Raw genomic sequence first — 11,133 nt, 5'->3', positions numbered from 1 at the left:
GGTATCCAAGTGGTGTGCGACTAGATAACCGAAAGGTTTTTGTACACCAAGTACTATGATCAAACATTTTGAGCGTTTTTTTATTTCGTTCAATAAACAGTTAAAAAATACAAATTTTCAATTTATTTTATTTAACTAAACCAATTTAGAAAAACAACACATCAACGTTTCACTAATTTTTAGAGAATATAGTTAAATTTTCTTTTTTAATTTCTAAAGCAGTCGAAAAACTTTTTTTAAAGACATATTGTGATAAGAAAGAGTAGAATATTCCTATAAAAACTAGTTTGTTGTCACAACTTTCAAAGCTCGTTTGAAACATAGTTGTTCAAACTAATTTAAAGTAGTTCAGAATACAATTATAAAAACGCTCTTACGAAGATTTGTCATACTAGCAGCAAAAAGTTTCAAAAACAATTCTACAAGCTCCACCTCATAAGCAAAGGTACACAATCAACATGATAACGCCAATGATGAAAAGACCTATAATGCAAAAAGCCATCCGCATCTCAGTTTGTATCTTTATGAAACCGGCGTTGTCTTTCAAGTTTTCGTCCTTGCCAAAATTTCCCTCCTTGTTTTCGTGCGGAAACGAGTTGAGTGGAATATTTTTTCCAAGGAAGGCGCACAGAGGAGCCCAGCCCTGTGAGCAGCTGTACATCAGAAGCTGATGAGGTGGCACTACCTAAAATTTGTGTTTCGAATTAAATAAAAGTTATAATGTTATATGATATTTTTTTAAGTAATTAGATATAATAAAATGTATTACTCAAAGTTTTTATTTATTATATTTTTGCGTTTGATTTTACATTTAAAATCATGTAATCTATATAAAGTATTGAAAAAAAAGTAGATATGAATATTAAACAGATAGTGCAAATTATTCTTAAAATACCTGAACAACTCTTGCATTGTGATTTCTGTAAGCGATTTTCATAACTTGAGCGCAGGGCTTTCTGATGTTGTCAACACCAAGTGCTATTCTCACTATTTTTTTAATTGATACACTTTATTTTATGTTTATACTAAGGTTTGACTACTTGTTAAATTCATAGTAACTTATTTATAGATTTTCTCTACGCAGTATTATATATGTTAGCAATTAGTCTTTGTTTCAAGTTTATTACTACACAAAAGCCTTTTTTTTTTTAAGTTGTACAAATACATTAATTTAAAAGTATATATAAACACATAACATTAAGGTATTATTTAAAAGTATTTTAATTACATCTGTTTGTTTTTTACTAAAGGTTTAAAATCAATTTTTTAGTTAGTTTATAACATGATGCTTATAAAATACAAAAATTTTTATTAAAAATAGCATTAAAAACTTTATTATAAAATTCTTGTTTGTTTTTGTTCTATCTAAAACGAAAACTTATTCGGTTTTTTTAAGTAGTTTAGCTCGTTCGTAATTTTTTTTTTTGAATAAAATTGATGATATCAATCTGTTATGCATTTTGGTTACTTGAGCTTAACAAGCAAGTAAGATCATAAGCTTAAAAACTTATAAAAAAAATATTAGCTTTAATCTAACTATTTTAGCAAACTTAAACGCTTTTACGCCGCCTTAACATTAGAGCCTGTAAAAAGCTGACAAAAACCAAACATGAAAACTACTTGTGTGAGACATGATCCTGTTGAGCATGGCAGCCGAGGGGGAGATGACGCTAATGCACCTGTAGAGAACACTTTGCGACATGATCTCCAGCTGGTTCATCATCGACTCGCACCACACATGTTCGTTTTCGCGCAGCATCAGAATCACCTTTGAGTTTATAAAGTTTTATTTTTTTAAGTAAATGTAAAAAGGTTTTGCAACATTGGAAAAAAAATTATCGAACGCTCGCTGTAGTTTAAAACATGGTATTTGATAAGTTTTTTCAACATCATAAACTAGCTAGTTTTATAAGTTTTCACATGTTATTTTAACCAGCTAACACATAAGTAATGGTTAATAAGTTAACATATTTTGTAATTATTCATAATGCCTTCATATTAAATTTAAGATCAGGTTTGCAAAGTTTAACACACCAATTAACTAAATGTTCCCTTGAGTTGTTCAATACACTTGCTTTGACTAGAATGACAACTTTAATTTAGACTTGATGTCATTATTCGTGTAAGATGTAACTTTATTCGTAAGTAACTTATAGATATATTCAAATTGCTTAACAGTTTTACTTTAACTTTTCTTAAATTTTACACTTGTAAATTTAAAAAGTTATTCTTTTGCAAAAAAAAAATTTAGAAGCACTTTAACTTTACCATAAGTAAAATTTACTAGTTATCAACATTTATCTAGTAAAGTAGCATAAAAAGCTCTGAAGGACAAGATTAAATTATTTTATTGCTTTACTTTTTAATTATTATTTTTCTCAATTTATATACGAAATTTAATAAAATTTCAAAGTTTTTTTTACATTTTTGTTAGTTTTTATAAAAACAGTTGTACCTATACAAGTACTACTACAAGTTTTATTAAGATAATAAACTAAATAATGAATTTAACTAAATGAATGACTTTGAATAATTAAAGTAAACTTCTAAGGATATAAAATAACATAAAAATTCATTATATAAAATGATACATCACTTTAGAACTTAATTTTAAAACGCCAGTATAATGTATAGCAGTAGTTTTGTAGTTATAATAAAAACATTATAACTTGTAAAAAGTATTTTTTTAGCGTTTACTACTTGTAAAGGTTTTTACAGCGAAAGCCTTAGATGTTTGTAGCCGTGAAATTTTTATTTGTAAACTGTTTGTGTGACTTTATTAATTCGAAAGCAATTTCTTACAACTGATTATGGTGTGAACTGGTATCATTTTAATCAGTTTCAGTGTAAATTAAGTTTATTTTTAGTGTATAATTAATGTTCTTTGAAAGCTAGTTTGTCAAATTTTACATATAGAATATTTCAAAAATATTTCCTTTGCACAATCTTGTTTAAGACTAAATAGAATTAGTTTTTAATTAAAAGCAACTAGTTTTAAAATAATTTAATTATTAGACTTCAACAAAGTATTTTGTTTTATTTTTTGAAAGCTTGATAATGTTCGCTTCTAAAATTTTTGACAAAAAAGTAATGTTCAATATTTCCAGAAATTTAATATTGTAAGCTGCAAAATTTTAAAGCTTATAAATAAAGATTAAATACAAACTTTATATAGCTTAAACTGTATATAGCAAAACAACATCACTTTGTAGTTATTTTATAATTGCCTCAACTTTTTGTTTTTTGCACTAAAACTCACGCCACTTTTTAAGATCTTTGACCGCAGTGTTTTCCTATAAGTGCGGCTTAAAAAACGCCCTGGAAAATGCACTCTCACACTCAGGAATTTCTTCCAACCATCATTTTGGTTTTTAGAAATAAATAAAACCATTAAAATTTACCATGTCTGTATTCAAAACATCCTTTTATTAAATAGATCACAAAAACTCACTTTTGCATCCGGAAACGCCTCGAGAATTTCCTCCCAGTAGTGCGCCGCGGGAATGTCTCCGGTAGCGTCCACCGATTCGTACATCCTCCGGAAGTCCTCCACTGTACCTCCCTCCTCCATGACCTTTAGCCATTCCCGCCCGAGCATGGAAAAATTCTCTGTGACGTCATAAACGCTGTAGCCGAGGACGCGCAGCGCCGCGGCCATGGACTTAGTGCCGGTTTTGGAGAGTCCTGCCAGGATTACTTTCATGTTTGTAATTTGTGTAAGGCTGTAAAATGTTAATATTGATGAACAAGTAGAAAATTTTGGTAACAAAATTATTCATGTTCTAAATATTATTGTTTATTGAACGAAAAAAAAGCGCTCAAATATTTGGTCCAAGGACCTGGTGTACGAAAAAACCTTTCGGTTATCGAGTCATACACCAGGATACAGTTTAAAGTCATGTCCAGGACATTACTTGAATAAAAAGTTACTCACAAGCTTTGAAACTTTTTTTGTGAACTTGTATTATCTATTTTATTCTATAGTGAAGCAGAGTTCAAAAGAAACTTTCTAGCAATTCTAGCAATATTTTAGTTACAAAAGTCATATTGTTAAATATATCAAAACACTTAAGGCAAAACAATGCAAAAAGTTCATAAACTTTTAATACCTAATGCTATTAGTAGCTCTGTTTTATCGTCTATGACTCTCATAGCTTATCTAAGAATTAATTCACGGCGCAAAAGTGTTTTATGAGTGATCGAAATTTTTGAAGTAGGTTAATGTTTTTTGAATATTCAGTCTATATTCTTTATATCAGTTTTATTGTTATTTTTGCATTTTTTATTTTGTATGTTAAAAAGTATAACTCTGCTAAAGTAAAATCAGTCCTTTTTATACATATTTTTAATCTTTTTTGCACAGATATTTTTTCTTTACTACTGGATTGTGCTGGACAAGAGGTTAAAAGGTATCCGTCGTGTGCGATTCGATAAACGAAAGATTCTTCGTGCACCAGATCCTAGAAAAAAATATTTTGAGCTTTTTTTTTTGTCGTTCAATAAACTATGTGCCACAACTTTAAATGTAGAAATAATGATTAAGTACAAATATAATATACAAATAATCTTTTCTTTTATAAAAAAAACTTTCTATTTGCGATTATTTGTTTTTGAAGTCAACTAAATTAAACTCTCATGTTTTAACTAAACTTTTTTAAATTGGATGAAATAAAACATTTACCTAAGAAAGATATGATAAATTAAAAATATTGAACAAATAACTGTACTGAAACTAAAAAAATAAGCTAATTAGCAAAACTTGCACTGACAACTAAGGTATAACGAAAATTGACTTTAAAATACGTCAAAAATTTTACAATATTAACTCCGACTAATAAGTTTTTAATTACTTACAATTAGATACTTATAACCCTGTTAATTTAAACAGTTTTACTAAGTTAAATTAGTTCCATATAAGTTAGAATAGTTTAATTTACTACAATAAATATATTTTTTTCGAGTACTAATTAATAAAACTTGAAAACTTTTATAATTGGAACCTGAAACATTTTTTAAAATTAATTTATGCTAGCAGTAAAATATCTAATTAAAAGTAACTTTGAAAAGTTTTATTCTAATTAGAAAGTTATAGAATTAGAACGGCATTATAACTTATTTTTAAACTATGAACAAAAGTTATATAAGCTAAAGACTGTTTATCAAGTTTAACACAGACGTTTATTTATATATATAATTTAGGTTAGTTACATATGTTTCTTAAGTTTCGAATATAGCTTTTCCAAACCTTAATTTTTCATAAACTATAAAAACTAGACATCATAACTTAGCTAATTTAATTGTTCGACAACAAAAAATGTTCAACTCAACATAAGTGTGTACCGGTTCTTTTATTAAGAAAAATATTGAGTTAACTTTTTTCCTACACTCGTACGGCTGCTCTTTTTTCTTAAGTTTCTTAACTTTCATATCAAACATGACTTGATAAATATTTTTTTCCAAATCAAAGCATCTGTAAGTGGCGAGAAACGGCGATGACGTAATAATACACCTGTTTTGAACGAGCCGTAGCCGAGCCGCTCGCTCCCTGTGTCTTTTTTGCATAATTTCAGCGTAAATAACAAACGCTCCGAACTCAAATAAACTTTTTGGCGCATCAAAGGAATTTGCACTTTCTCGGATTTTCCCGCAACTATTTGTGTGCGATCTCCGAATGTTGGATGCGTTGGTTGTTCTGCACGGTGCGCTGTGTGTGTTGTGTAACGCGGAAATTGAACGTGCTTGAATTTGTACGTGCGGCCAAGTCGTCGCATATTTGGACGCAATGTTTTAAAATATTGGGAATGTCTAAAAATAGCTGCTTGATTGCAGCAAGTAACGGAGGCAAAAAAAAAACAATGTTAAGAGCTAACGGGTGATTTGAAAGTGAATTGTTTGAATTATGTCATTTAGAATTAAACATACTTGTAAACGTTATTCGGAATTTCATGCTATAAACGTATTTAATAATTTTTTATGCAGTAAAAACTTGGTAAACTAATGAATAGAAATCATAAATTGAATTTTTAACATTATTAACTTTAAAAAGCAAAATTTCATAGAATTACAGAGGATCTAATTGTATAATTTGTTTGTAAACAAAAAATTTATTTTGTTTATACTTCGACTTATAAGTTCACAAGAAGCTTTACTTTAAGTTACTTTAATTTGGCTATATAAATTATAAACATTTATACTGTACTAACAAAAAAAAAGAATTTCAATGTTTTTATGTTCAAATAAAATTAGGTAAATCATTTAAAAATATATTTTCCTCGGTAAAATTTTCTAACTGAAAAAAAAAATTCAAGCATTTTAACAATTTTTTTTCTTAATTATTGTAGACATTTTACAGCAAACAGTATATTGTTACAAATTTGTAATTAGATTAGTAATAACTTTTTTAATTTATATATTTTCAACACAAACAACAATTATGTATACCTTTAAAAAAAAATTATAATGCTAGTCATTAAACGCAAAAAAATGTTATATATAGTTTATAAAACGACAACGGTATTTTATTTCTAAATTGCTTACATTATGTTAATATTTACTATTTTTTAGTTTAACTTTTCTTAAAAATTTTTACCAGATTAATTATACATTAACTACGTTCAGTCGAGTTAAAAAAAATTTAAGACAAAGCAAAAATCCTGCGAATAGTTTTGTACAATGTAAGCAGTTTTAATCATAGTTTGAAAATAAAAATAAAAGTTAATAAAAAGAGTCTGGTTCTTGTGCATTTTTGGTTTTATTAATTTAAATTCGTTTAATAATTGTAAAAATATAAAAAGGTTAAATTCTAAATAAAAATAAAAACGTTTTTTTTAATTTTATTGTAATCCGAGCAGCTTTTAACTTTAAAGCTTTTTTTAACAAAGTTCTGTAACTATTAAAATGTAATTTTTATTCTTTAATAAAAATATGTAAACAAATTTTTGTAAAACACTTATAATTGAGCTGCCTAAAAAGTCACAGGGTTCGTTGAAACATTTTTTCTTAAATAGCGCGGGAAACTTAGGTCATGAATCGCTACAATAACTCAATTAATTATTCAATTATTTAATCAAATAGCATATTAAAAAGATATCTTATTTCCCCGCTTTTAATTAAATTATTATATGTCAATTAGAAACACTCAGGTTTCTGTTTATGCAATAAACAAACAGTTTTTACAGTTTCCTTTATTGATTTTTTATTTTTTTAGTGAGTTTTTGTTTACAATACCCAAGTTTTAAATGTATATAAAATTCTACCGAATTTAAAAGTTCAACTGAGGTGAATAAATTGTAAAATGCATCTGCAAAGACATTTGCAGCAACTACACAGGTTGTAGCAAACGATTTGAATTTTAATTAACTATTTTCAAAAGATAAAATTTATAAATTTTAGCTTATTGGTTTTTTAAGTAAAATAAGTAGTTTTAAGTATTAGTTAAAAAATTAATTAAACATTGTGCTAAAGAGGACAGTTTAATCTAAAAAGATGTAATCATTTAGGCTTACATAATAGTAAAAATGCTTCACATTTTTTTAGGGTCAAACTTCTTACACTTTACATACTTGATACTTGTTAAACATTTCAATGATTTTTTAAAATTTGCAGCATTTTTAACTAGGGAGAATCATATGTAGGTTTAATCTTAGCCTAATCTTAAAGAATATTGTTATAAAATATAAAGTAAATCAAAAATACATTTATAAATGACATAAAAATTAAAAACATAACAAATATACATTTATATATTTAGATACTTAAAACAAAATACATTATTTAATATACTTGTTTTTATTTTGAACTATTTTTTGTATTTGAACTTTTTACTTTCAGAGCAGTACTTCACTAAGTTGTAGTCTAATGACTTGATGAATTTCGTCAACTTTACTAAAGTGTCAAGTAAAGCGTTAGTACAAAATATTTTCAAACTACACAATGTAACATTAAGTTTTTTGATTATGTTGTACGTATATTTAAAAATATGTAACTAATCAGTAAAAACTACAAAGCAATTAACATTTAACCACTTCATAAAAGTTTTTGTGTTTAAAATAGAGCGTTGTTAAAAAAGCGTGATCGGTAACCACATGAAGAGTAATAAAGTTAAGAATTTTTTATGTGTTTTTGTTGTTTTAGTTTTATAGAATTTAATACAAATATTACATATAATTTTATAGTATCAAACAAAATTACGTAACAAAGTATAAAAGTATAAAACACTTAAATTTGTAGTGTTCCTAAATATAGTTTTCTTTATTATAATTATACTGTAGATTAAGTTAAAAAATCTAACATTTTAGACTCTTCACGAAAAATTAATTTATATAAAAGTTATGATACGACTTTTTAAGGTTTGATGCTTTTTTATTGTTAGTTTTTCATAATTTATACAAATTACGTCATATAAATACCTTTAAATTTTTGTTTATTTTGTTTACATTTTACATAAGTAACAAAACTATAGTACATTCTAACTTTTAAGATAACATGTATAAACATAAAAACTAAAATCTTGCTTTATAAACATTCAATTTAAACAAGATAAAGTATTCTTGATTTCTAATGACAATAGTTTTTTTTACTAAATTTAAAATTTCCTCCTTTGTAATTTCTTATTTATTTAAAACATAAATATACTTTATATTTAAAAACTATATGCAAAATAACTTAACAGCATATTTGTTTTATACCTTAAACTTCACTGTCTGTTGACTTTTCTTTTAGTTTTAACCTAAATTTCTTAACTGCATAACATTTTTCATTTAGATTTATTTAGACTTCATTTTTATTTTACAAATTTTTTAACATAGTATATAAAATGTTGTTATATTCAAAGGGTAAATTATGGAAAGACATAGTAAACTCTACAAATTGCACCAAAGAGCTATAATTTCTTGAAAGTTTAAAACAGTTATTACAATTAGTTTTTATATTAAGCTATGTTTTATGATTCTAATTTAAGCAAAAAAAAATTAATTATCTAATTAAGAACTTAAAACTGATAAACTTAAAATTGTTTAAGTTATTTTTTTATAAAAAAAATTAAGTATAAATGTTTTAGGTATAAAAAATTACGTTTTAATAAATATATACTTTTAATTTTCAATTATCCTAAAGTAAGAAATGTCAATTTTTTAGCTATCTAGTTTACTACAAGTCTGTCTATACTATTTGTTGTTAAAATAGACTAACAAAACTTTGCAAAAACTAACAACATCAAACATGCTATGTATTATATACTTTTACCTTATTATAAGAGTGATGTTAAAGTTCTAAACTTAAATCTACCAAGTACTGTACAAATTGAAAAACCTAATTTAAAAACAGATTTTATATGTTTTTTTTTTTTACTTTTTTTTAATAATAAGCTTTATACTGAACTTTATTCAATATAAGATATTTAGTAAACAAAGCTGTTCTAGTTGAACTACTATTGTAGTATATAGGTTAATTATGTTTAGTTGTTTTTATAGCCATATGGTAAACCCATCACTTTGTTTGTGAAGTTCAACTAAGTTTTTGTATGTTTTATAAAAACAAACTTATACATATTTTTTAGCAAATAATAATATTATGTCATTAAAGTTCTTAGAATTTTTGTAACATTTCTGATACACGTTCTGTATTTTTTTATAAAACGTTCTGGCATCATTATCGTTGCATTATAAAATATTAACAGTTACTAACCTTTAGAATACAAGAAATGTTGCGTTTCTTTTTCAAAGTTTAGCTACTGGCTGAGAAAGTGTGATTAAGAAAATTTTCTAAAAAAAGTTACAGCGTAAATTAAAACAACACTGTCTTAACATGTCTAAGTCCACTCTCAACCGTACAAGTTTTATACTTTTTCTTATTATATTTTCAGGATTTTAAAGATCTATATTCTAAAAAAACAGTAGGCTCAAATAGAGCATCAAATATTAAAACATTCAGTACTTATACACATTGATTCCAAAAAAAAAAAAAAAACTACAAAAACTCAACACACTAGTACTCTAGGTACTCTAACAAACTCATTTGAACTTTGGTAATACAAACTATGAAACGCGTCGTGCCGTATATTTGAGCAATCCGGCTGAAAGGTGAACTCGAATGAACTTGCTGCTGCTAATTGGCACAGCTTCTCACAACTTCTTGTGCGTCGTCTGAACAAGCAGACTGACAATTGCAAGTGATAGACTGTTTCTAAGACTTATTAACTATCAGCTGATCAGGCAGTTAAACTTAAATGTTTTAATGTGCATTAACTGTTATTCAGGCTCGTGTTGTAACTGGCAAATAAATATCATGACCGTTTTTATGGGTTTTTGAAAAGTAAATAAATACTTATTTTTGCATTGAAAACAACGTGTAATAAACAGTGTAAAAAAAATTTTAAACAGATGGTTATAACTTATTGTTTTTAATGAGCTTTCCTTAATTACGTAAAAAAATAAAAACAAAAAACAAACATTGCAGTAAAAATAAAAACAAAGTCTCAAAAATAAAAACATAAGTTCAATACAAATAAAACTACACTTTATTTTTGTTGTTCATATGTACAATTATACTTTACATTGCATGATGTAACGGTAAAACGTTTTATTTTATTTTTTTAACAAGCTTTATTTTTGTGTAAAATAAAAAGTCTAATAAAATTGTTCTATACTTGAAAAAACTGAATACTGCATGTTTTTTTAAATATGATAACGTATAATCTATAATATATAACTAATACCAGCTTAGTTGTTTCTAAGAAATCTTAAACAATTAGTCTCTTAATCTAGATTTGTGAATTTTTTTTATTTCCTTCTTTTTAAGATTCTATTGTCTAATAGCTTAAAATAAAAGGAACTGTGTTTTAAAAACTCTGTAAAATCATTTTACACTTCTAATTTCTAGGCTAAAGCAATAAAATAAAATAGTCAAAATTGCTTAATATTTATTTGACCTATCGTTTCGCTTTATAAATACTAATTAAAAACAAGTTCTACTCTAGCTTTACGAAGTCTTTAATTTTTTTTTTTGTTAGATACATATTTTAAATTCAAAAGCTTGGATTTCGGCAAATTATCAAAAAAAGTCTTTATAGATATCATTACAGAAATTAGTGCATAAATTAATTGTAGCAATTATTAAAATTGTGTCTGCATAGAA

General features: G+C 25.9%; 1 protein-coding gene across 2 annotated transcripts; it reads right to left on the bottom strand.

Annotated features, from left to right (window-relative positions):
• Nucleotides 1–219: 219 nt before the first annotated feature.
• On the bottom strand, nucleotides 220–9,761 carry LOC145840521 (uncharacterized). 2 transcript variants are annotated; one of them, XM_082947811.1, is made up of 5 exons: nucleotides 9,685–9,761; nucleotides 3,452–3,722; nucleotides 1,621–1,768; nucleotides 896–987; nucleotides 220–685 (listed from the first exon to the last, which is right to left on the bottom strand). In XM_082947811.1, the coding sequence occupies exons 2-5, from the start codon at nucleotides 3,701–3,703 to the stop codon at nucleotides 434–436; spliced, it is 744 nt and encodes a 247-aa protein (XP_082803937.1). In that variant the 5' UTR covers nucleotides 3,704–3,722; nucleotides 9,685–9,761; the 3' UTR covers nucleotides 220–433. The 2 variants fall into 2 exon arrangements, with proteins under 2 accessions (XP_082803937.1, XP_082803938.1); XM_082947812.1 differs by having other exon boundaries at nucleotides 3,452–3,684; nucleotides 9,685–9,750.
• Nucleotides 9,762–11,133: the final 1,372 nt, after the last annotated feature.

This window comes from Thalia democratica, chromosome 7 (assembly GCF_965202585.1).
Source record: "Thalia democratica chromosome 7, ktThaDemo2.hap1.1, whole genome shotgun sequence".
Lineage (NCBI taxonomy): Eukaryota > Metazoa > Chordata > Thaliacea > Salpida > Salpidae > Thalia > Thalia democratica.
The sequence above is the reverse complement of the archived record's forward strand: the minus strand, read 5'-3'. Positions and strand labels throughout refer to the sequence as shown.

What these genes read in the sequence shown, in the direction of transcription:
- LOC145840521 (XM_082947811.1), bottom strand. Translation starts at nt 3,703, where the DNA reads ATGAAAGTAATCCTGGCAGGACTCTCCAAAACCGGCACTAAGTCCATG. An exon ending in CAGGATCATGTCTCACACAA is followed by an intron (nt 988 to 1,620) that starts GTAGTTTTCATG and finishes TTAAAAAAATAG; the next exon opens with TGAGAATAGCACTTGGTGTT. An exon ending in ACAATGCAAGAGTTGTTCAG is followed by an intron (nt 686 to 895) that starts GTATTTTAAGAA and finishes CACAAATTTTAG; the next exon opens with GTAGTGCCACCTCATCAGCT.